The sequence below is a fragment of the Zophobas morio genome, unplaced genomic scaffold (assembly GCF_036711695.1).
Source record: "Zophobas morio isolate AGI-343-1 ecotype UQ-CSIRO unplaced genomic scaffold, CSIRO_AGI_Zmor_V1 ptg000014l, whole genome shotgun sequence".
In the NCBI taxonomy this organism is placed as follows: Eukaryota; Metazoa; Arthropoda; class Insecta; order Coleoptera; family Tenebrionidae; genus Zophobas; species Zophobas morio.
In genome coordinates, this window is record NW_026972119.1 from 12,422,339 (window position 1) to 12,450,057 (window position 27,719).

Here is a 27,719-nt window from a genome sequence, read left to right on the forward strand (position 1 = left end):
AACAAGTTGATATTTGAAACTGGTTAATATTTTTTCCAAATGTGTAAAAAAATAATGGTGGAAATGTGTTAATTATACATTCTCATCAAACTTTGTGGTAGTATTTTTCATCTGTCTTATAAATCAAAGTGTATGCAATAAGTAACATAGCTTAATTTTGACATTTTGATAAAATTAAAATGAACGCTACAGATTTTTGAAATGGAAGAAAGATTTTATAAAAACGTTGAGCTGTTTTGATTACATTGCTAGAGTCGACTACTTAATTAACAACTATTTAAATACATAATTGTTTAATTATTTAAAAACATATTTTTCCGGGTGTGTTATTTAATTTTTGGTAATTTTTATTACACAAATTTATCAGTCAAATCAAAATAGTGAAAAAGGGGAAATGTTCTTTTCATCTACACTTTTGCATTAAAAATTGAGGCCGGCATGTCAAAATATTGTTGGACAAGGAATTCTTAAAAAAAATGTTTGATGTTACCATTTATTTGTGTTTCAAAATGTATATTAATAGCGTAGAGACGAGAATTTAAAGAAAGTTTAAGGTTATACATAGGAAGTACAAATCTGATTATGCGAATTTTATTTTTTTGTGAGAACCCTGATAAGTAGAGAGCGGATTTTATGAAAATTGCATATCCGTTACTTTTTGCATATAAGTCTTGATATTTAATATGTGAACGAATCATGCTAATTAAAAATGAATACAGCTATAAAAAAATTGCATATTTGCATATATTTGCCTTCTGCTGCATATTTCACGGAAAGGGTGCATATTTTGCATTTTTATCAATTTTTGTGGTAATTTGAAAAAAAAAATATTGTCATTCTATCGACATTTATCTAGGAAGACGAAATTTTATGAATCATATTGCAAACATTGTCCTGAGCTTCAAATAACTTGAGAAGGTTTGGGTTTTATGGTAGTTTGGAGACACCACTGGGTGTTAAGCCATTCTTCTAGGTAAATTGGCGCCCTAATTACTTTTGGAAATACCGTTCATTCCCAATATTTTTGTTCGTTAGTTAAGTGCATTAATGATACATTTAGTGGTGGTCGAAGGGACGTTATAACGATTATACTATTATTTTTCATCGTGAGTTTGTATTGAAAGCATTTAAAGGGATACAGGTGTATCAGATGTTGAAGATAACTTAAATTAGTTTATGGATTAAACCTTTTCCTGAACTTATTCTTCAAGAAGGAACTGTGTTTTGTCGCGCCTGCCCTAAACCGGTAAGTATTGTTACATCTGTGGACGCAGTACGCATTTTTTCTATTTACAAATACATTTACTTTAGAATCACAGGAGAAATTTTTTGTTAGAATATTTCGAAAAATATCTAAAAATAAATTGTTACCAAAATAGTAATTAAATAGTTAATTAAATAGTTATTTTTTAGTATAAGAATATTATCTTTAAAAACGTGATTTATGTGTTAGTGAGATGTAATTAAACACTTTGCAATGTTATTTATGTATTTTTTCTAATAAAACGTAAGCTAAAGAAACCTGTTTTTCAATTTTATAAATAAATTTAGTTCGCCTATTAAGCTTCTTTTTTTAATTTTCTTGGCATATGCAACTGCATATCTCTGCATATATTAAGAAAGTTACTGCATATTTGCATAAATTTGGTGCATATCATATGATCATATTTCTCAAAATTTTGCTGCATATTTTCCGCTCTCTACTGATAAGTTAAAAAAATAAAGACGTGTATGCAATGTTAAAGTAAATGTAAAGAAGCGTGCTATGCGTATGTTTCAAATGAGAGATTTCATTCGGTTCTGCAGTTCGTGATTTAATCAATACAATAAATGGCCTCATTCATTTTTTTTTTGAGTCACTGTGTATTCTAATTCTAAAAACTATGAGTAAAATGATAAACCACAAGCATAGAGTTATAATATTTTGTTTATTACAGACAGGATTTAAGGAGAATTTTGAGAAGACGTCATCAATTTTTGGGAGGAGATAAACGAATAAATTTTGATTACCGATTTACCATCATTACCCAAAAACGTTTGCAAGATTTCAAAGCATTCGGTTCTGCAGTTTCAAAGATAAATTGCGAAATGTTTTTTTTTTCGAAAATCTGGATGTTTAGAATGGTGAAATTTGACACGGATTCATACACCACAAGTGCAGGATTATCTTATTTTATACAATTAAAAAAAATACTATTGTAAATTTTGGAGATGACGTCATCCCAATGGTGATGGGGATGATTAGCCACATTTTAGTTAGCGTTTTGCCGTTTACATGTCATGCCTAATGTACATACAAAATTTGACAACAATCCGTCTAGTAGTATCGGTGATTATCTGTCCAATAAAAATTAACACAGACAAAGAGTCAGGCAGACAGACGGACAGACAGACAGACAGACAGACAGACAGACAGACAGACAGACAGACAGACGCGAACATCGAGAAAACATGACAATGTCATCCGATGGACTCGATTACTATACTTCCTTAGCTTAGGCTCAGAAAGTAAAAGTGATCCATGAAGGGATCGAATAAGAGATCACTTAGATTGCGTTCCTCTTAAACTGGTATAAAATGTTATAAAACTTCATGTTTTTACGAAAATCTGGAGGCCTAAGATTTAAACCAGATTCATAAACCACAAGTATTATACTTACTTACTCCTATAATAGGAGTATGTTATTTTATAAAACTTAAATGCAAAATTTTGAATAGACGCTATCAAATTGATGTGGGATAACTACACAAATTTTTATTAACGTTTAAGCGTTAAAACGATATTCATAACGTATATACAGAGTGTTTCTTGTATTTAATACAATCCCTGTAACTTTATTGTTTTTATTAGACACGTAATTTCCGAAACTGTTAGACCGATTGTTGTCAAATTTTGTACATACGTTATAAATACCATGTAGATGGTTAAATACTAACCAAAATTTGGCTAATTATCCCCACCAACAACTTGATGACGTCATCTCCAAAAATTGTAATTAAAACTTTTTTTAATTCCATAAAATAATATACTTTTGTACTTGTGGTGTGTGAATCCGTGTCGAATTTTCACCCTAGACATCCAGAATTTTTCGAAAAAATTTAAAACTGAATAACAATATTTTGCAATATAATTTTGAAACTGTAAAGCCGATTGCTCGAAAATCTTGTAAATATTTTAAGGTTATCGTAATCATGGTAAATCGTTAAGTAAAATTTATTCTTTATCCCCTCCCAAAAAACTGACAACGTCATCTCAAAATTTTTACCGAACAAATTCTATTCAAAATAAGTTTTACCTTAGCAACTACTAGCCCTCCCACTCGCCGCCTAATTTCTCAGAAGGTATGGCGTTTGCCAAAATCAGTCCTATCTGAGCAAGCACTAGCCCTTCCCACCCGCCCCTATTTTCTCAGAGGATATGTTATTTGCCAAAATAAGACTTACCTTAGCAATTGGAAAGAGGAAATAACGGGTGGGCGGGGCTAGTACTTGCTAGAGTGCCAAGCAGAATGAAAGCTGACATGGGCGGAGCTTCAGATGCGCGCCTATCTCTTACCAGTGGCTTAACTGATTTATCAGAAAATGTAATTAAAGTAATAAATGCTCTAAAGACCCTATTATAAAGGGTGGGTGGGCAGGGCTAGTACTTGTGACGATAAAACTGATTTTGCCCTTATTCATCTTGTAAAAACTTGTGAAATTGAAAGGTGTTAAATTGCAAATTTCCATAGTAACGAGTTAAATTCCTAAATCTACCCCAAATTTTGGGAATACAATACTGTTATTTTTAGTATTACAGTGCACCAAACCAAGGTGTCCTTGCCAAAATGTTGATGACGTCATCACCAAATTCTGTAAAGTAAAAACGCAACTCAAAAATGCTGGATATCTTTCGCTGTACGAAGGAAGTTCTCAGCGTTATTTTTTGGTAAAATACGAAAGAATCTCTGAGTCCCCTAATGTTACTTTTTTTTTTGAGAAGCTAAAAGAATTTCAGGCATCCTTCGTGTTATAATTCTTTTTTGAGAAGCTGAAAGAATCTCGAGGCTTCCTGGTGTTATTTGTTCCTAAGAGGCCAAAAAATGTCGGGACCCACTTAAGAATCATTTTTTGGTAAAAAACGAAAACAAATGTTTTCTTTTGAAAAAGATAGTCGGATCTTAGGGTCCCCAAGGATCTTTTTTTGAGAACTTGAAAGGATCTCGAAGAGTTTTAGTATTATTTTTCCTAAAAGGTATAAGAAACTCGGGGTTCTCAAAGGTTTTTTTGGAGAATCGGAAAGAATCTCAGGCGCCTTGTTATTTTTTGATTAAAAGCGAAAGAATCTCGGAGTTTCCTGGTGTTGTTTTTTTAGAAGCTGAAAGAATTATGCGAGCCCCCAGTGTTATTCTTTCCTAAAAGGCGAAAATATCTCGGAATCCTCAAGGTTTTTTTTTTTGGAGAAGCTGAAAAATTTCGGAGCCGTCTAGTGTTATTTTTTGGAGAAGTTAAAAGAATCTCGGGGACTTCTTGTGTTATTAATTCCTAAGATGCTAAAAAAACTTTGGGGTTCCCAAGACGAAAGAATCTCTCGGTTCTAAGTTTGGCGAAGCTGAACGAATCTCGGGGTTCCCAAGGTTTTTTTTAAGAAGCTGAAAGCATGTCGGCAGCTTCTGGTGTTACTTTTTTTAAGAACCTGAAAGAATGTCAGGGGTCTCTTGAGTTATATTTTTTTAAAGGACAAAGAATCTAGGGGTCCCCAAAGTTTTTTTTGGAGAAGCTGAAAGTATCATGGGGGTCCCTAGTGTTATTTTTTCCTAAAAGGCGAACAAATCTTGGAGAGCCTCTAGTGTTATTTTTTGGTAAAATTCGACAGAATCTCCAAGTCCTATAGTGTTGCTTTTTTGGAGAAGCTGAAAATTCGCGGGGGCTTCTAGTGTTATTTTTTTTTGAGAAGCTAAAAGAATTTCAGCGGTCCGTAGAGCTATTTTTTCGTAAAAGGAAAAAGAAGCTCGTGGTGCCCTAGTGTGTTGTTTGGAAAAGCTGAAAAAATCTCGGGGGCTTCTAGTGTTACTTTTTTTTGAGAACATGAAAGAATCTCAAGGGTTCCTAGTGTTATTTTTTCCTAAAAGGCGAAAAAACCTCGGGATCCCAAAGGAGTTTTTTTTGAGAAGCTGAAAAATTCGGGGTGTCCTACTGTTTTTTTTTTTTTTTTTTAAAGCTCAGAGTCTCGGGTGGCCGCTAGTGTTACTTTTGCCTAAAAGGCGTTAGAATCTCGGGGGCTCCTTGTGTTTCTTCCTTAAGATATGAGGAATCTCACAGTCTCCTAGTGGTTTTTAAGACAAATTTAAAAATTCTTGAGGTCCCCTAATTACAAAAGAATTTTTGAGTCATTTAATGTGTTTTTATTATGGAAGTTGATAGAATCTCAGGGGTTCCTAGTACCTAATATATTTTTCTAAAAGGCAAAATATTCTCGATTTTTTTAGAGAAACTGGAAGAATCTCGGGGGCTCCTGGTGTTATTTTTTTCTAAGAAGCTGAACGAATCTTTGCGGCTCCTAGTGTTATTTTTTTTGAGAATCTGAAAGAATCTCAGAGGTTCCTAGAGTTATTTTTTTTTTGAAAGGCGAAAAAATCTCGGGAACTACCAAAGGAGTTTATTTTGGAGAAGCTGAAAAGTCTTGGGGGCATCTCAACGTTATTTTTTGGTATAATTCGAAAGAATCCCTGAGTCCCCAAGTGTTACTTTTTACTTCCCGAGCGTAAGCAAAGGAAGTATTGTAATCGAGTCCATCGGCCGACTCTCTACTTTTACGTTTTCTCGATATTTCATGACCCCTAGAAGACGAAGAAATAGGTCTCCCATTTCCGTCTGTCTGTCCGTCTGTCCGTCTGTCCGTCTGTCCGTCTGTCTGCCGTCCCGGATTTTTATTAGACAGATAATCTCCGAAAGTACTTAACCGATTGTTGTGAAATTTTGTACTTATATTAGGAATATCATGTAGATGGTAAAACGCTAACCAAAATTTGTCTAATTATCCCCACCATTAATGCGATGACGTCACTTCAAAATTGTACATAGTAAATGGGTTTTAAATTGTATAAAATAACATAGTCCTACACATGTAGTTTACGAATCCGAATTGAGTTTTTACTCGAAACGTCCAGATTTTTGGAAAAAAAAATCAAAATTATAAAAAAACATTTTGCAATTTAATTTTGAATCTGCTAACCCAAATGCTTTGAAATGTTGCAGATGTTTTAAGGCTATAAAGAGCATCATAAATCTTTAGTCAAAATATATTTGGTTATCCCCTCCAAAAACTTGATGACGTCGGCTCAAAAGTTTGTCGAATAAATCCTATCTAGAATGTACAAAATATGGTGAGTCTGTACTTGGAATTTATCATTCCATTCATATTATTTGAACTTGCATATACCGGATTTACTCAGGAACTATAAAACCGAATGCTTTGAAATCTACTGGGAAAAAAAACATAATCGGCATGCAGTCGTCACGTTTCCGAAAGCGAGGGAAGTACCGTCTAAACTCTTTAGACCAATTGTTTTTGAGTAGCTAAAAGAATTTCAGGGATCCTTCATGTTATTTTCTTTTTTGAGAAGCTTCAGCTTTCGACCAATTTTTTTTTATGGAACACTAGGTATATAAAAATTTCATAAACGGAAAGATTGATTTTTTGTAAAAGCTCAAAAGAAACCAATATTTTAAAATCAATACTTAAAAAGTTATTCAACAAAATAGACGAAAAATTCATATTTATTGTAATTTATTGACAACCTAGTAGCTTGAAAAATTGACAGTCTTTCCATTTATTCACATAAGTGATCTTTTAAAATGACACAAATTTTCTCAAAGAACTATATGTTTATCTTTAATAATAAAAAAAAAATACAGGGGTTGTATCAAATAAAAGAAACACGTGGTATAAAATATGACATACAATCGGTCCGGTAGTTTCGGAAATTATCTCTAATAAAAATTGACATAGACGATCAATGACAGACAGTCAAATGGAAACGGAAGACCTATTTTGCGTAATATAGAGGTCATGAAACTTCAAGAAAACATGAAAGGTTCCGTTCAACGGGAAGTAAATAGAATAGAAAAAAAATATTTTCCTATCAGAAAAATAGTCCGATTTCGTAAAAAAATAACCATACACAATATTTATGTACCAGATATATTAAAAAGATAAGAGATAAGTTATGACTCACTTTGTAGGTTTAAATATGACGTTTTACGCAGTAATCTGAAAAATTTTATTGAACAAAATGCGACGTTAAAACTAGAAGACATTTACAAAAAAACAAAAAATCTATCGAACCCCTAAACCCCGATACTTTTTTTGCTAATACATCGGTAATTTACTAACCAAAAGACAAGATGGAGTAACAGTAATAAAAATTGGTCTAAAGAGTTTAGACAGTACTTCCCTCGCTGTCGGAAACTTGACGACTGCATGCCTATTGTGTTTTTTTTTCTCATTACATTTTTGTAGTGGGAATTTAAAAAAAAAATTGTGATGACGTCATCAACATTTTTGCAAGGACACGTATACCAGTTGGGATAGATGTAGTATAATACTAAGAATAAAATTATTGTATTCCCAAATTTTCGGGAAAATGAATTGGGTCGTTTTGAATATTGATTTCTTATAATCAATAAAATAACGAAACAATTTACTCACGTATACGGCGCCGGTGTGTAATATCTAGAGAGCGGATTGACGTTGCGGACTGCACTTCGTTTATTTGAGATTAGAATAACGCTGTTTCGTTGCACTCTGCTGTTAATTCCCGTTCTCATTTACTTAGCCGTTTGATTAATAAATCGTTAATTATATTTATGGAATTAGTACTGATTAAATTCAGTGATTATCTATCACCCGCTACTGAGTCCCGGCGATCCAGCGCGTCCCCACCTATAATCGTGACGTAGCCCGACAAAAATCCGCTGTCTAGTAATATGAAAGGCAACTGAAAATCGTTTATGTATAAACATTCTTAATTTAAGATGACAAGCGTAACAGCATACGTGAGAGTCAAACAGAGAAACTGTAAACAAAACGACCATCGGTTTTATTGCTTCGACTTCCGCTTATTATATAAAACATTGGGTTTTATTTTAATTCTTGACGGTGAAATTCACAATTGGTTGATTATAAACATGTCTATTTCACATTCGCGGAACCAAGTGACCGCATAAAACAAATGCAGGTCTGTAACGTTAAAGTCGATGTAAATAAGCGTACTACCCTTATGTTTCAACCGAGTTTTTCCTTTAACAAATTTTGTGTCTACCAAATTGGGTTGGTTGGGGTGTAATACTAATAATAAGTGTCGCCTCTAATTTAATCAATAAAATAAATTGACTTCATTAATTTTTTTGAACCACCTCTTAAGAAAATCTAAAAAATATTAATGGAATGATAAATCACAAGTACAAACTCATCATATTTTTTGCATTTTAGATAGGATTTATTCAGCAAAATTTAAGGGTGACGTCATCAATTTTTTTAGGAGGGATGAACAAATACATTTTGAACAAAAGTTTACCATGCTTATGATAACTTTAAAATATTTCCAAGATTTCAAAGCATTCGGTTTTGTAATTCCTGATTAAATCGATAAAATAAATTCACGCCTTCATTAATTTTTTTGAGTCACCCTGCACATGCAAATCCAAAAATATGAATGGAACGATAAATCACAAGTACAGACTCATCATATTTTGTACATTTTAGATACGATTTATTCGGCAAACTTTTGAGCTGACGTTATCAGTTTTTTGTAGAAGATAACCAAATATATTTTGACTAAAAATTTATTATGCTCTTTATAACCTTAAAACATCTGCAAGATTTCAAAGCATTCGGTTTTGTAGTTCCTGATTAAATCAATAAAATAAATTTATGCATTCATTAATTTTTTTGAGTCACCCTGTATATGCAAATCGAAAAAATTTGAATGGAATGATAAATCACAAGAAGAGACTCACCATATTCTGTACAATTTAGATAGGATTTATTCAGCAAAATTTTGTGGTGACGTCATAAATTTTTTAGGGGAGACGACTAATACATTTTGATCAAAAATTTACCATGCTTATGATAATTTTAAAATATCTTCAAGATTTCGAAGCATTCGGTTTTGTAGATCCTGAGTAAATCAGTAAAATAAATTTACGCTTTCATTTATTTTCTTGAATCACCCTGTATATGCAAATCCAAAAAATATGAATGGAGTGATAGATCACAAGTACAGGCTCATCATATTTTGTACATTTTAGATATGATTTATTCGGCAAATTTTCGAGCTGACGTCATCAAGTTTTTGGAGGGGATAAGCAAATATATTTTGACTAAACATTTATTATGCTCTTTATAACCTTCAAACATCTGCAAGATGTCAGAGCATTCCGCTTTGTAGTTCCTGATTAAATCAATAAAATATATTTACGCATTCATTAATTTTTTTGAGTCACTCTGTATATGCAAATCCAAAAAATATGAATGGAGTGATAAATGACAAGTACAGGCTCATCATATTTTGTACATTTTAGATATGATTTATTCGGCAAACTTTCGAGCTGACGTCATCAAGTTTTTGGAGGGGATACGGAAATATATTTTGACTAAACATTTATTATGCTCTTAATGACCTTAAAACATCTGCAAGATTTCAGAGCATTCGGTTTTGTAGTTCCTGATTAAATCAATAAAATATATTTACGAATTCATTAATTTTTTTGAGTCACCCTGTATATGCAAATCCAAAAAATATGAATGGAGTGATAGATCACAAGTACAGACTCATCATATTTTGTACATTTTAGATATGATTTATTCCACAAACTTTTGAGCTGACGTCATCAAGTTTTTGGAGGGGATAAGCAAATATTTTTTGACTAAAGATTTATGATGCTCTTTATAGCCTTAAAACATCTGCAACATTTCAAAGCATTCTGGTTAGCAGATTAAAAATTAAATTTCAAAATGTTGTTTTATAATTTTGATTTTTTTTCCAAAAATCTGGACGTTTCGGGTGAAAAGTCGATTCAGAGTTGTAAACTACATGTGTAGGACTATGTTATTTTATACAATTGAAAACCCATTTACTATGTACAATTTTGAGGTGACGTCATCGCATTAGTGGTGGGGACGATTAGACAAATTTTGGTTAGCGTTTTACCATCTGCATGATATTCTTAATATAAGTACAAAATTTCACAACAATCGGTCGAGTACTTTCGGAGATTATCTGTCTAATAAAAATCCGGGACGGCAGACGGACAGACGGACAGACGGACAGACGGACGGACAGACGGACGGACAGACGGACAGACAGACGGAAATGGGAAACCTATTTCTTCGTCTTCTAGGGGTCATGAAAGATCGAGAAAACGTAAAAGTAGAGAGTCGGCCGACGGACTCGATTACAATACTTCCTTTACTTACGCTCGGGAAGTAAAAATGGTTTTGATACTTTTATCATCAATATTTTAGCAAGGACACGTATCTTATTTTCTATAAGTGCAGTATACCTGTCAACCAGTGTACATCTAAAGAATAAGACGAATTAACCGATAAAAAATATAATAATAATAAAAAAATCCAGGTAGATTCATAAACCACAAATACAGGAGTATGTTATTGTATAAAATTTGAATTACGTTTGGATACTAAAAAATGTTTGACAGAACGTAGTTTTGGAAATTAGCTGTCTAACAAAAATCGACATAGACGACAGACAGACAGACGGACGCGGGAACCTATTTTTTCATACTCCATAGATCATGAAACGTAGCGAAAACATTAAAGTAACCATTCGCCGTAATATAGATATAGACACAATATTACAATTTATAATTTTAAAACAATTTTTAATTTTAATAATAGTGATAAATATATTGTTGTAATCCAATTACAGCACAGGAGTCCGGAAAAACTTAATTATACTACAAAATGCGACTTTAATGGCGATTTAATTAAAAATATACTGCCATAAATATAAAATCAAAATGGTTTCCATGTGAAAAAATTCTTTCATAATATCTGAACACTTTCAACACTCAGATGTTGTTAAAGGAAGTTACACAACCGTATAAACAGTTTTTTTTTATAAAAAATATATTAATTATTTAACACACATGTATTTTTTATAATTTTGTGGTCAATTGTGCCAGTAACGATGAACTTTATGTTGTCAATATTTACCACGAAAATAATTGTTGAGATAATAATTTACATGGCGAATATTTGTTAATTCGGTTAATATTTGGTACAGAGATCGTAAACAGGCTTTATTAAAACGAAACGGAACGAAACTGATGTTTTATTAATTTTTTTCGCAAATAAAATCCATAAAGTAGAGCTTTAAGAAAAGACACATATTGAGCTTACCAGCTGGTTCTCGTTAACGAAAAAATGTAATCATGGAATACATTATATTAAATTGATGACAGCGGATATGCAATACGTATGGTTGGAACGTAACCACAAAATTACTTCCTGACTGAATATTAGGTAATGCTGCAGTTTGCAAATAAATGTACGTGAGCAGCTAATTGATCGTAGTGAATTATCACCTTACTTGTTAACTGTTAAGGCAAACAGCTGATTTATTCACACCATCACAACTCCTATAATTAGCCAGTTAACAAAAATAAAAATTTGCTAAACCAAAAAAACATATTTTGTAATAAAATTGCAGTTAGTGGTTACCTGTAATGCGTAGGTTCTATACTTCTAGGCAGCCTTTCGTCAATGTCTGGTAATGTTCTAGCTGTGCTGTAGACTTTCGACAATTCTCCATCGGGTATCGTACTTGGAGTATTATACAAGGGCAAGCCATCATCGCTCACCCTAAAGTCTCCACTTTGTCGACTATCTGATGCTTGAGGTAATATTGCTTCGCTACATCTAGGAACGAGGAAAAATACTAATAAACCTACAAGTACGGCTAATAAAAGTGCTCCGATAGCCATTAAAGCACACAAAGATTTTGGTATCACTAAACCTTCGGGTTTTCTGTTAACGGTGTATTTCTTTTGATTGCTGTTATTTTCTAAGTCCGCCGCAGTGGGCACACCTGCAAGAAAAAATCACATTAGAAGCGTCATATATCATATCAATTCTAGATGCAGCTTATGATTTCATTAGTTATTATTCACAGTCTTAGGTAATAATTAGTAAAAAGCCATTCTTCGAATACATGACGCCTTATTCCTCCATCTTACTCAGATATTGCTAAAAATAGTTGTATAAAATCATGAAAGTCATTTATGCAATAAATTAACACGTTGGAATTGTTTGGACCGTGACTAATATTTTATAGTCTTTTTGTTGATTTATTTTATTTTTATACGGTGAGGTTTTGAAATCACAAGGTGACAAACTTATAGGAACAGCAAAGTTTAAAATAGCGTGTGTTGTAACAACTTTATTATATTGACGAAGAGGTCTAATTAATGCCAAATACCAATACAAGCTGCAAAATTTGTTAATTTTTATTGTGAGTTACCAAAAAATTGAAACGTGAATCTAAAGATCTAGATTAAATCCAAAACGCTTCCCACACATTTCTGGCATAATGAATTATTTTTAGCCACAAAATTCTGTGCATACTCTGCCCTGCAACAAGCTGAACTCTTTTCACCGTTTAAATACCTAATTTTCAAGAAAAAAATTCAGTTTGATTCGTGTTCACAATTAAAATCAAATTTATATATAGTTATTTTTTTTTCGCTTTAAAAATAATCTTAAAACCTCAGATCGAGGCTAATAGCTTTTAATTGCTTTTCCAGTAAAAATGTTTCAAGAACATATGCCACAATTAATTTTAAACAACTTAATAGCCCACAAAAAGTCATTTTCATTGAAACTTGGCAACTTTTAGAACCCATCGTGCGTGCAGTTGCAGACGCCACGTGAGTGGAGTGTATTTATACAGCGTGATCTCAAAATGAATCGAAGTATGTAATCCAATCATAAAAGTCACAGGATGCATTCATACTAATTAGACATATACATTGGGTCGTTGTTCTAATTTAAGCGTTAGTACTCTAAATAGAGGCCCCTTGTTATATTATGAAAAATTTGTCTGACATTCAAGTTTTTCCCAAAAATACTCATACATTTCAAAAACATTTATTCATTATTATTTTTTGGGGAAGCCATAAACGAATAAATTTTGATTAACGATTTATCTATCATGTTTGCTGTAACCGTTGTAAAATAGAATTTTGAATTTTTTCATCACAATTGAGCTTGGAATGGATATGGGTGGGGCTTAGTTTTTGTCTTGTTTTTTTCTTAATGTACGTAGTATTCTTTGAACAACACGATCTCAAAAACATGTTTTTATTACTTGTAGAGAAATAAGGATTTTGCATTTGGGGCGGAGCTTGGCTCACGACGAATGAAAAAAAAAATCATCAGAATTGAGATAGGACTTACATTTTGCGGTTTTTTTTTCTTAATATCTTTAACCAGTTTCTCACAACAAGAAAAAACGTGATTAAAATGGTACATTTTTGCAAGGAAATATGTATTTTGCAATTATAGGGCGGAGCCTAATTGCAAAATCGATATTTCTTTATACAAATTTTCCATGAATGTCTAAAAGACGGTTAAAAAAATTAACTATTAATTATTTAATAATAATTTGCAAGAATACGATCCACAACATAATTTTTTACTGTTGACAGATGTCATTTTTGACAATTTTTATAGGAATATTAGACTGTCAACTAATTTCAGATTAAATTGCGAAGTCAATTCTTCAATTTTCAAGCTCAATATTATCAAAAATTTGGTTCATGATTTTTTTTTAACCAATTTTTTCGGATTTTTTCAGAGCCTTTTTAACAACGTGTCCTTGAGCTTGTCAGTAATATTTTAATCACCTGTATAACTTGACAGTTCCATTTAAAAAAGTTGTTGTTCTTTTTAGTTCCATTGTTTCAAAAGAGTAACAGTCATCTTTATTTACAGATAAACTTAATAATAGAAAATAAAAAATCTTGCAGATTCTTGTTGTCAAATTCATTTTGTACTTAGGTAAAAATTTTAAAAGCATTTTGACAATTTAGTTGAGATTAGAGTAATTATTTGTTCATCAACTTTAATTTTTTGGAAAATTTTAGCACAAATTTTGACACCACAAAGTGTTCATTGCATTTTCAAAATAATATAATATCTCCGTTATTAACAGAATTATTAATATCAATTTTTTTAGATTGTTTACAACTTACTCAATATAACAAAGCAGCAGTTTTTTTAAGAACCACCATTTTTTTAGATTTTGATGAAATTTTTCATCATTAATTTTAAAAATTCAATATTTCAATTTTTATGGATATTTCGGAACACAGTTTTCACTACTGTTTTCAGCTTAGTTTAAGTTAATATTCAATATTATATTTAATATTATTTTTTAGTAAATATTTCTGTCGCCCATGACCATGTTTAAGTACCATTTCAGTTAGAATGTACAAATTTCGACCCATTTTCGATCATTTTCGGATTTTAACCGAAAACATTTTCTTGTAGATTTCGGGCCGCCGAAGTTACTTCCCGCCTCATTTCTGCGATAACTCCAACCGTTGTTCGAGAATTGCCCATTGCAGAATTGCCCATTGAAATGTCGAAATTAAAAAAAAAAATGGAATTCACACCGAATATTTCGAAAATATTTGTCCGTGACCATAAACATGCTAATTTTTTATTGAGATCTACATCTCTGATTTTTTTGACAATTGTTAAGCGACTTTTTGAAAAATGAAAATTTCGACTACGTAAGCAAATTTCGACCCTTTTTCGACCATATTCGAAATTTAATTAAATACATTTCCTTATAGATTTCGGAACACAGAAGTCACTTCCGGACTCATTTCTTCGATAACTCCAAACGTTTTTCCAGAGTTGCCCATTGAAATGTCGATTTTTTTTTTAATTTAAAAAACTGGAATTTCACACCGAGTATTTGGAAAATATTTGTCCGTGACCTAAACCGCGTTATATTTTTTATTGAGGTCTACATCTCTGAATTTTTTGTAGAATTTTTGAAAATTTTTCACGAGTTCTCAAAATTTCTCAAGATAACTTAAGATTGCTCACGATTTCTCAAGATTTCTCAATATTCCTCAAGATTTCTCTGAGATTTCTCCCAGATCTTCTCAATATTTCTCAAAACTGCTCAATATTTTTCAAGATTTCTCTATTCTACGAGATTTGTAGCGGTTTCTCGAGGCTTTTCGAAGTTTCGAGATTTTCAGATTTCGAAATTTCAAGATTCCAAGATTTCTCAAGTTTTCTCGGGATTTTTTTAAGATTTCCCGGAATTTCTCAAGATTTCTCAACATTTCTAGGAGTTTCCAAGTTTTGAGGTTTCGAGATTTCGAGATTTCTCAAGATTTCTTCCAGACATTCTTGAGGTTTCTCGACACTTCTTAGGATTTCTTCAAGTTTTCAGGTTACGAGATTTCTCAAGATTTGTCAAGATTTCTCTGAAATTTCTCCGAAAATTTCTCGAGATTTCCTGAAGATTTCTCAGGATTTCTTCAAATTTCTTAGGGTGTCTTAAGATTTCTCAAGACTTCTCTAGATTTCTTAGAATTTCTCAAGGTTTCGTGGTTCGAGATTTCTTATATATTTCTTATATATTTTTTAAAATTTTCACCATTCACGAGAGCCCATGGAGATTTTTTTGTAAAATATTTAAAATTTTAAAATTTAAATTTGAATTTTGGGGAACTTTGGTGTTTTGTTTTTGGAAAATTTTTGAGTTAATTTTGGGACCCCGTTTTTTTTTTGAAAAATTTAAAACAATCTTGAGGTTCTAGGTATTCCTGTTTGGAAAGAATTTGAAAGTGCTTTGGAGCCTCTAGTGTCTTTTCTTATACTCCTAATAATTTAATTAAATTTCTTAGAGGATATGTTATTTGTTAAAATTAGTCTTATCTTATCTTGCTCGAGTATGGAATTCTATGAAATTCAAGGAAATTTACTCGACAAAATTATAAAATGACGTCATCATTATTTTTGGGGGGTATAACCAAAAAAATTTTGGTTAACGATTTACCACGCCCGCAGTAACCTTAAAACCTTTGCAAGTTTTCAGAGCATTCGGTTTTGCAATTCCAAAGTTACATTGTAAAATTTTTCCCTTAAAAAATCTGGATGTCTAGGGTAGATGTGGAAGAGATTCGCCAATTTTGGTTAGCGTTTTGCCATCTAGACGATATTCCTAATACGCATATAAAAATCGACAACAATCGGTCCAGTGCTTTCGGAGATCATGTGTCTAATAAAAATCAGGACCGACGACAGACAGGCAGCCGGACAGACGAGAGATTTATTTTTTCGTACTCTTGGGATTCTAAAACGTCGAGAAAACATGAAAGTAGCTTACACTCAGCAAGTAAATAGAACTTAAAAAAATATTTATTGGTGTTTATGGGAAGCTAAATTATTAAGAACAATTTTACACTATAATCTTTATGTATTGCTTATGCAGTTCAAAGTCATTAATTTTTTTTGATTAACGATTTATCATGCTTTTGGAGAGCGTTTGGTTTGATTTTTTTTTTTCAAAAATTTGTATGTCTCGCATCAAAATTCATTATGGATTCATAAACTACACGTGTAGGAGCATGTTATTTTATAAAATTTAAACCATATCTACTATGTACAATTTTGAGGTGGCGTCATCACATAGTTGACGGGGATGATTAGCCCAAGTTTGGTTAGCGTTTAACCACCTATACGATATTCATAACATATATATAAAATTTTATACCAGTAAATGCGGTAGTTCCGGAGATTATCTGTCTAACAAAAATCGACACAGACGACGAACAGAAAATCTATTAATGTCTAATATGCGACAGCTTTTAGTCGAACTAGGACATTAAAAAAGTTGAAATTTTGTTTCACTGCAACACTACAAACAAGACATAAAACATAAGTATTATGTGTGATGACTGTCAATTAAACACTCGTTTTTATTACTACTTACTATTGAATGAATTTCACAACGTGTCAATTTTCAAAGAAAAGTGTTAATGCTAGGCGTCAGTTTACAAGTAAAAATTAATAGCTTTTTAAATATTTAATAGCGCGTTAAAACTTAAAAGTGTTAATTTATTTTCATTAAATAAATGTAATTAGTTAATTAAAAGATAAAAATAATAGAATGATAAAAAAAACTACATTATAAAAATTACAGTGTAGCGGACAATTTTATTATCTATCAGTTAAACGCAATGTGCTTGATAAAGTTCACCAGACGAGTTATAAAAGTGTGAAAGTAAAGTTTCAACATTTCCTACTTCTGTATACAAACTGTATTTAGTAATTTTTATTTGTTTATGAATACGCGTCTGTAGATAGAGATAGATAGTTAGCAAATAGCAGATAACGCATTCCCTTGGCAGCTGCCACAGACTTATTACATAATTAAAAATTCAGTTACAACCGTGAAGAGCTTAATTTAATCCACCAATTTATTTTACGTTTGATTTATTATAAAATTGTGTTCGGATTTAGCCCGCACAGTTTAACGTACGTAAAGCTCAACCATAAATTAAAAAATGAGCCGACGTATATTTAGACTGAACTTTTAAATCAGTGAAAGTTCAAAAGCAGATCGCGTTTGCGGCGCCTACGTTTAGCAAAAAATCGGATTATTGTGTGATGACAAGCGGCCATTAGCGGTCTGTTAAGCGTTGCGAAATGTGTTTCCGTGAGTTTTGAAAAAACTTGTTCTATTAATACGGTTTCATCGACACGTGACTAAAGATTTCTTCGGATTAAGGGTAGCGTGACTGCTTTTGATTAGCGCGATGAAGATTAATCGTTAGCCTAATTTTGAGATTTTTGCACAATGCAGTCCGGTTCCGCACGCGCTAAATTGGGTCAGAACAATTGGGAAGCGCTCACTTTAACCTTTGGGTCGACATTTGTGTGACATTATTATTTTCCCAATAAAAATGGCATTAGGGCAGGCCGGTTGAGGTCGCCATTTCGGTCGCTATTATCTTAATTAAAAGAATTTATGTAGATTTCGCGGTGGTTGGGTTTATATGACGTTGAATGTCTTGAGGGAAAATGTATGGAAAAGGTTTCGAACACTAGTTTTGTGTTCCTCTTCAAGGTTACGGTCTTGAAAAATACATGGGTAACATTAATAACATATGGTTAATTGCTATTAATAATTATTTAATTAATACAACAGGTATTATTTTTGAATAAAAGATAGGAAAAAAATATTGGAGTTCAGATGGCTCTACTTGCATAATAGTAAAATAGTAAACGGTGTTCACTATTTGCCGGACTCTACTTTAATAACTCCAGTAATAATTTTTTACAATAATTTCTTTCAGACTGTAAAATCTTGGCGTTTTCGTAATCTGTCAAGTTTTCACCCTAGACATCCAGGATTTTTGGAAAAAATTCAAAATTGAACAACAATATTTTGCAATATAACTTTGAAACTGCAAAACCGATTGCTCTGAAATCTTGTAAATATTTTAAGGTTATTGCAATCATGGTAAATCTTTAAGCAAAATTTATTCGTTTAGCCCGGTCCAAAAAACTGATGACGTTATCTCAAAATTTTGCCGAATCCAAAATGTGCAAAATATGATGAATTTATTCTTGTATGAAGTTTTTAAATTTCTTATACAGGGTGACTCATAAAGTTAATGAATGAGACAATTTATTTTCTTGATTAACTCAGAAACGGCCCACTCTGTTTTCCCGAAAATTTTATTATGTATGTTATTTTTTGTATTACACAGCACCTATCCAAAGCGATATACGTATCTTTGCAAAATATGTTGATGACGTCATCACAAAATTTTGCTAAGCACGCTTCTTTACACTTACGTTAAAGTTACATACATATATTTATTTTAACTTATAAGAGTTCTCATAAAAAAATAAAGTTCGCATAATTACATTTTATAATTTTTCCAAAAAGTTGGATTTTTTTATTGTATTTCTGGGACGAGGGAAGTTCTGTCAAAATAATCTTCCACCATTTTTTATTTAATATTGACTCGTTTCACTAACGTACGTTTTTGTTTTACTACCAGGTTTTAATTGATTTTATATATATATATACAATATACATATATAGTATACATATACGGTACCGACATGATATGGTAATGAAACATACTATACATTTTCTATGTTTTGGCTGATTCGTTATGTTGTTGCCTAATTTATATATTCATATTCTACTATTTATGATGGAGTCTATGAATTGAATTGAATTTTTACAATGACAAGGTGATATGAATACAAATTTAGGTATCTGCCCTGACCATGTCGATTTTCTACACCGCATTGTTACTTTCCAAGCTAGGGAAGTATTGTAGTAGAGTCCATACGGCGAATGGACATGTTTTCTTGACACTTCATGATAAGAGAAAATAGATTCATTTCCGTCTATCTGTCTGTCTGGGTGTTCGTCTTCTGTCGGTCTGTCTTTCTGTCTGTATGCGGTTTTCGTCGATTTTTGGCAGACAGATAATTATAATATAATTTTAGATGTATGTGGGGAATATCGTGTAGATGGTAAAGGGCTAATCAAAATTTGTCCCATCATCCCCACCAACAATTTGTTGACGTCACCTCAAAATTTTTAATTGTAAAAGCTATTTAAATTTAATAAAGTAATATTTTCGTAAAAAATCAAAATTCTATAACAACATTTTATACTAATATAGGGGCAACTTTCAAAAACATTCGATGACTTAAACAGATATGCGCGTGCTTATAACGCAAAGATAGCGAGTTCAATCCCCTCGGGGGCCAATTTTTTTTCATACACTGTTACTGGTATTGTCTAATTTTTTTTTTTCTAAGAAACTGACTGTATTGTCACTATCTGGCATTTATTTTTTATTTAGTGGTGTGGTAAAAAGGATAAAACATTATGTAAAATTAAATTTTGCGAATTTATTTTTATGATAAGCCGTGTAAGTTAAAAAAAACAAGTGTGGACTGTTAAAGCACATATGAAGTACTGCAATATGGCCCATTCAAATTTTCGCTGTAGATAATAATCGATATAATAATTCGCATCTTTCATTAATATTTTTAAGCCACCCTTCATAAGTAATTGAAGAAAAATATGAAAAATATTAATGCATTGATAAACCATAAATACAGACTGTTAATATTTTGCATATTTTAGATAGGAATTATTCGGCAAAATTTTGAGATGACGTCATCATTTTTTTGGAGGGTATAAACGGATACATTTGGTTAACGATTTAACCTTAAAACGTTTGGAAGATTTTAGAGCATTCGGTTTTGAAGTTTTAAAATTAAATTAAACGTCGTTTTACAATTTTGATTTTTTTTTCCAAAAATTTTGATATCTAGGGTAAATAATTCTGTTTCATAAATCATAAGTGTAGGAGTATGTTATTTTATAAAATTTAAATAAGATGTCAATTTTGGTGATGACGTCATCCCATTGGTGGTGGGGATAATTAAACAAATTTGGGTTACTGTTTTAACTTGACAGAGAGACGGACAGACGGCAGACCTAGTTCTTTGTACTTTACGGATTATGAAACGTCAATAAAACATTAAAGTAGCCAGTCATCTGATGGAGACTTCCGACCTAGAAATTATGCTATTATGTATTTTAAGTGAGTTTTTATAATAAAATTTTGTGACCATCAATTTTTTAGTAAGAACAGAAAAAACGACAAAAAAGGTGACAGGAGGGTGACAAAAAATGCGAAAAAGGACGACAAAAAAAACGATAAAAAATGGAGACTACAAAGTGACCAACAAAAGACGATGAAAATGGGGACAAAATACGCCAAGAAAAAATACGACGAAACAAGTGCAGTCAAAAAAAGACATTAAATAGGTGACAGAAACCGCTACAAAAAATCCACAAAAATGCGATTAACATAAAAACAAGCAAAGGGGTTAATCAATGAACGTATCGTACAGTAATGTAAAAGGAGTCGAAAATGGTTACAAAAAAATGCAACTATTAAAAAAGAAGATAAAAAAAATGCATAAAAAAGTCGAAAATGCCAAGCGTTACGAAAGTCCCCAAAAAAGGCGATAAATAAAGGTCAGAGAAAAGAAAACAAAAAAGCGATAAAAAGTCCACAAAAAGGCTACAGATACCAAGAACAAAAAAATTAACAAAAATGGCGACTACAAAAAGTGACAAAAACTAGAGGTCATGAAAAATTGACAAAACATGAAAGTAGTCAAGATATAGATAGGATAAAAATCAAAAGCGGACTCAAATACCACAAGTATGAAAGCATGTTATATTATGAAGCTTAAATAACATTTGCTATGGAGAATTTTTATGTGACGTAATCACATTGTTGGTGGGGACGATTAAACAAAATTTGGTTAGCATTTCAGCATCTACACGATATTACTAAACTACGTATAGAATTTGACAAGAATCGGTCCAGTAGTTTCGAAGAATATCTGACCCATAAATATCGACACAGACGACAGACAGACAGACAGACGAGAACGGGAGACCCATTTATTATACTTTAGGTATCATGAAGCGTAGAGAAAACAGCCTCCCAGCTTTCGCTCGAGATGTAAAAAACTGTTAAGCCAAAGATGAATTTGATGAAGTTGATAAATTGTTCTCTGGATATCTCATTGTTTTTTTTTAATTTTCAACAGCGTGGTCATATTTGGATTTTTTTTTCAAAGGCATTAATAACACTGGTATACTTATAACCAAAAATCACCAAGAAAAAAAGTAGAAGGATTTTACCAAGTTGAACATACTGATTTTTAACTCGCATTTAGTTTTTAACTATAATATTCGAATCAAGAGTTTCTTGAGAAAAATGTGGTCATGTCAACGAATTACATGAAATTTCTTTTTATTTTGTTAATGATTATGGATAACTGGTGACTGACTAATTGCATTTTATATCCTTGCAAAAATAGTAAACTGATTACATATAAGTATTGTTACGAAATAATAACGCCGCCGCGGTACGAAGCCCATGGGTCTTCTAGTATGTATGCGTTCTTCTCGCATGTAGTATGACACATCGGCCACGCGACGCGTCATTCACTACAGGAAAGCTTTCAAGCAGATGTCGCGACGGGCCCAGAAAAGTCTCGAAGCGGCGCTCGAAAAGCCTGCAAGCGGAAGTCTCGAATATCCAATTCGAGAAAGAGCTGGATCGCCGAAAATATGGATTTAAATAGAGGCAACCGTCGGGAATGACTATTCAGTCAAGAAGTCGAGTGAGCGAATGCATTTAAGTTGCGCAACGAAGTTATTTTGTACATAATCGCTGTAATAGTTAGTCGCGTAATTCGAGTTATTAAGAAATAAATTGTTGAGATTTACCCACGACAATTTCAATCACCCGAACATCGTAACAATATTTTGAAAAAACCATACACGCTAGAAATAATATAAATTTTAAATAACATGTACTATGCAATGTTTTAAGGTGACGTCATAAAATTGTTGTTGGGGTTGATCAAATAAATTTTGGTTAGTGTTTTTCTACACGATATTCTAAAATACATTAAAAATTTGAGAAACATAATTTCGGAGATTATCTGTCTAATAAACAAATATCGAAATAGACCATAGACAGACAGACGGAAACGGGAGACCTATTTTTTATGCTCTAAGGGCCATGAAATGTGGAGAAAACGGATTAGACCTATTATACTTATGACAAAAAAAATTATACTCTCGTAAACTTTTACGATTCTAACGTTAAGTATAAATCCCAATCCCGATATTGTAAATCAATTCAGTTTAAAAACGGTTTCTCCCATATTTATGGTTGGACTATTTTTGATAATTGTACCAGTTGATTTCTAAAATTTTACTAGGATATAAATTTTTGCCACAAGAATACAGTACGTTCGGAAAGTAATGTCATTCCACTGGTACAAAGTATGAAACACGGTTTAGTATTGTAACCTTATTTTTTTAGTTTTGTCATTTTTGGCACGGTGGTAGACTACATCTAAATTTTCAAAATGGCAGAAAAATGACGTCCAAGCTTTTCTGGCCTCCACTGGATCATTAAACATTTCCAGTCAAATTTTTCGCTTTAGAAATCATCACTTAAAAAAACCATTCATATTACTATTAATTTTATATACAGACCTTGTATCTTGAAATGTGTAGTATAGTCGGGGTAATTTAAACTGGCAGACTTCACTTTTAAAACCATCATAATCGGTATACCATTAAAATGTTAACATTCTCTCAAATAGTTTTTTAACACTGAAAGAAGGGTTACATACAAATGACAAATTTTTGACTTTTAATAAATACGTGTCTAGTTATTTTACTTCATTTTTTAATTACCACTATTGTGAGAAAATTGCTGAAATAACCAAAATCTCATTAGTTGCATGAGTATTTGTTTTCAAAATATAATAATAAGAAAATAGTGTTGTTATTCATACACAGAGCATTAGTAAAATAATTTTTCGAAAAACGGTCTTTTCTGCTCGGTTCTAGTTTCAGTGTTGCTTTGCTTGACTCATTTTTTAATTTAATTAATAAATACATTAACAACTAACACTAATATTTTTATGGTAATCCAATGGCGGCTTTAAAAGTTATAGTTGCCAGTTTAAATTTCCCTGGCTATACAACTCCAATTCACTGTAACTGCCAAGAAATGCTCAATAATAGGTAAAACTTATTAATAGTTAGCCGTTCATGGGTAATTAATAATTATTAATTAACGTTACCAGTGCATTACATGCGAAATCATTAAAATTAAAACAGCGGCGTTTTTTTTCCTCAAGGAATTCGGCCTAATTATAAATCAAAGTCTTTTTGCTAGCGTTAACGAAGCGTTAATTTTTTTCGAAAAACAAACAGAAGGCCCAAAATAGGCTGGCTTGGAGGCCACAATTACCGTGATTATAGTGTCCGACCATGCTTTCTCGCGTCAGGGCAATGTCACTCTAATTAACGCATTTCACACACCGACGCTGACGACGTCCACCCGGTGCACTGACGCCGATCGCACCTCGACGCCGGAAGTCCACCAACTGCAAGCTCGCGCAGATTTTCCTCTTCGGGAATCGCACTTCCGAAGGCGCGTCCACGCGGTTGCACTATAAAATTATTGTACTTTGTCGCGGATTTTATTTCCGAAGTCGTTTTGTTTACAGGTTGGGAGTTGCGCAATGGGAATGAGGTAAGCTGCGAAAGAGGATGTGATCGGGTGTGAATGCCAAGATTTTTCACGATTTATGCGCCCAACTAGAGGCATGCACGTTGCATTTATTTCTACAGGCAAACCCACTCGAGTTTTATTTTGGATCGTTGCACTTAAATGATTTGTTTACAAACATGCATGAGGAAGTGGATCTGGGAGCTGTTAATGGTGGCGTGGACTATCTTATTGACTGCGTGTCGAAAGTTAATACATTTGACCAAAGCCGACAAAGGTCAATACCGGCCGAACTATTTTCGAAATTGTGCAGTTCGCGGTGATTCATTTGGCTGCAACTCTCGCTTTCTGACCTCTGGGAATTTTAAAGGTCTTTGAGTAAGTCGGTCACCGATTTTAAATCTGAATGCTTATTTAACGAGCGCAAAAAGTTTGACGTTATGAACGAACTTTTATTTAAAGTTATGTTGAAAATGTGCATTGGTGTGATAAAAAATCAACGATTTAGTTAGCTTGTGCTGATTATTCTAAATTTTTCATTTTATCCTGCAAATATTTTCAATATGGCACAGGTTCTTGTTTACTATGATTTAAAGCACTCATTGCACATCCATACATCACTGTTGGAACGTAAGTACGTAATCTCGCTATTTCGGTTTGGGTGCTTGAAGCATACACTTAAAATTATTAAGGCTGTTGTTATAGTGAAATGGACAAAAATCGAGCCGATCGAAACTCCATAAGAATGAATTTTAAAATAAGGGTTTGTTTCTTTATCATATACAATATAACTTCAATAATCCGAATTAATTGGGGAAAGGTTTCGAATTAGCGATTTGTTTGGATCAGCGAATTTCCCAAAGCTGAAAGAGAATTGAATAACAACTTCATACATTGCTCTAAACAAATTTCAAGAAATAACCTTAATTTTATTAAACAGAAATAAAGTATTCTTAACCAACAATGGATAATATTATGTACTTAGATAGTTTGCAAAAAAATCAGAATTTTTAGATCACTTTTTCCAAAATGAAATTTCCCATTATGTATTCGTATTACCTCCCTTATGCAAATTTCGACCCATTCTCGACGATTTTCGAAATTTAACTAAATATTTACATGTAGATTTTGGGCCGCAGAAGCCATTTCTGCCTTCATTTCATCGATCACTTAAACCGTTTTTCCAGAATCGTCCATTGAAATATCGCAATTTTCAAAAATTTCAAAAAATCCGAATTTCACACCGAATTTTCCGAAAATATTGCTCCGTTACCATAAACATGCTAAATTTTTGAAATCAGCACGTCGGGATATACATCTCTGCATTTTTTCAGAATTTTTAGACAACTTTTTCAAAAATGCAATTTTACACTATGGCAGTATTTGCCAAATGACCTAGTCTTCTAAAAAAAGGTACTAGCCCCGCCCACCCACCCTTTATTTTCTTAGAAAACCAGGTCATCTGTCAAAATCACTCATTTCTTGGCAAGTATGAGACTGATTTTTGCAAATGACATATCCTCTAAGAAAATAAGGGTGGGTCGGCAGGGCTAGTACTTGTCAAGATAAGACTGATTTTGGCAGATGACCCACTCTTCTAAGAAAATAAAGGGTGGGTGGGCGGAGCGAGTACTTGCCAAGATAAGACTGATTTTGGCAGATGACTTATTCTTCTAAGAAAATAAACCTGTGTGAGTGGGGCTAGTACTTGCTAAAAATAAAAAAACTTAAAAATAAAAAAATTACAAATTGAAAAATTGGATAAATGAGGAATCGGGAAACTGTACAACTGTTTAATCGGAAAATCAAAAACTAAAATATCGAAAAATTGAAAAAAAACAAATCTTATAAAATCGAAATCGAAATTCGAGTTTTAATTTTTTTTCTTTTTAGATTTTTCAACTTTTGAATATTTCATTTGATAAGTTGTTTGACAATTCAGCAGTTTTTAATTCCAATCTTTTGATTTTTCAAGTTTTAATTCTACAATTTTGAAATTTTTTTATTTTTAATTTTTCATGTTCTCAAGTTAAAATTTTTCGTTTCCACGATTTCTCATTTTTCGATTTTTTGACTAAAAGAACAAATTTACTCGAACCGAAGTTTTGAAAAATCGAAAATTCCAAAGTTGAAAATTAGAAACAAAATTTTCAGATGTTTTAAAGTTACGGTAAAGATGGCAATCGCTGATCAAAATTACCTACTTCAAAAACTCGGTGACAAAAAATCAAAAATCGAAAATTTAAAAAAATAAACATCTATTTTCTCGATTTTTTAAAAATCAAATAATTGAGGAATCGAAAAACTGCTAAAATTGTAAAATTAAAAAACGGAAAGTTTTTTTCAGTTGCCCAGAGAAATCAAAAATCGAAAGACAGATCAAAAAGTTGAAAATTTAAAATGCGAGAAATTGAAAAATTCGAAAGTTGAAAAATCGAAAAACTGAAAAATTTAGTAGTACTCGCTACGATAAAACTGATTTTGGCAAATGATCTACTCTCTAAGAAAACAAAGGGCGGGTGGGTGGGGCTAGCACTTGCCATTTGGCAGGTTATTTAACCTACCCTCTAAGAAAATACAAGGTGGGGGGCTAGGTTAGTATTTGCCAAAAAAAGACTTATTTTGACAAATGACCTAATCTTCTAAGAAAAGGTACTAGCCCCGCCCACCCACCCTTTATTTTCTTAGAAGACTAGGTCATCTGACAAACTCACTCATATCTTGGCAAGTATGAGACTGATTTTTGCAAATGACATATCCTCTAAGAAAATAAGGGTGGGTGGGCGGGGCTAGTACTTGTCAAGATAAGACTGATTTTGGCAGATGACTTATTCTTCACTAAGAAAATAAAGGCATGTTTTCAAGTTCAGTTCGGATTGCAGAGTTTTTGTTTGGATAATCGTGGGTTCGGATTTTCGAGGTTATACTGTATATGTATTATTTCCTATATGTGTTTATAACAATTTTGAAAGAAAACAATTTAAACAAATTTTATATAGGTACATATGTAGTACAACATTTTTTTCATTGATAAAATAATTTTCTGATTTAATGACATATTTATTAAGTTAACAGTTAACAGTTATTTTTTCATCTGTTGACGTGTGGATGGTTAAATGCTAACCAAAATTTGTTTATTTATATCCACCAAAAATTTGATGACGTGATTTCAAAATTTTGCTAGCTACATTCATAGCAGTGCAGTATAATATTACTAACAAGTGTGCTGTATACCCAAATAATCGAATAATCTGAAAATAGTGTCAGCGGTTCTTGATTTCATCAATCAAATTTTCATTATTTTTTCTAAAAAATATAGATGCATTGATAAACCACAAATCACAAGTAGAAATTGATAATATTTTACATATTTTAGGTACGATTTATTCAAAATCTTTGCAAAATTTTGAGACGACGTCATGAATTTTTTTAGAGGGGATAACCTTGCTTGCGAAAACCTTAAAACATTTGCAAGATTTCCAATCATTCGGTTTTGCAGTTTCAAAGTGAAATTCCAAATGTTGTAATAC

The 27,719-nt window shown here is 32.2% G+C and overlaps 1 protein-coding gene across 5 annotated transcripts in view; it reads right to left on the reverse strand.

The window, feature by feature from the left end:
- The window catches only part of LOC135129298 (aminopeptidase N-like), a 78,442-nt gene that overhangs the window by 4,234 nt on the left and 46,489 nt on the right, over positions 1–27,719 (reverse strand). For 3 of the 5 annotated variants that reach the window (XM_064056467.1, XM_064056471.1, XM_064056470.1), the window contains exon 2: positions 11,726–12,092. In XM_064056467.1, coding sequence (XP_063912537.1) covers positions 11,726–12,092 — 367 coding nt within the window. Of the gene's footprint in view, positions 1–11,725; positions 12,093–23,928; positions 24,220–25,826; positions 25,876–27,719 lie in introns of those variants that run through there. The other 2 variants (XM_064056468.1, XM_064056469.1) reach the window with 2 other exon arrangements.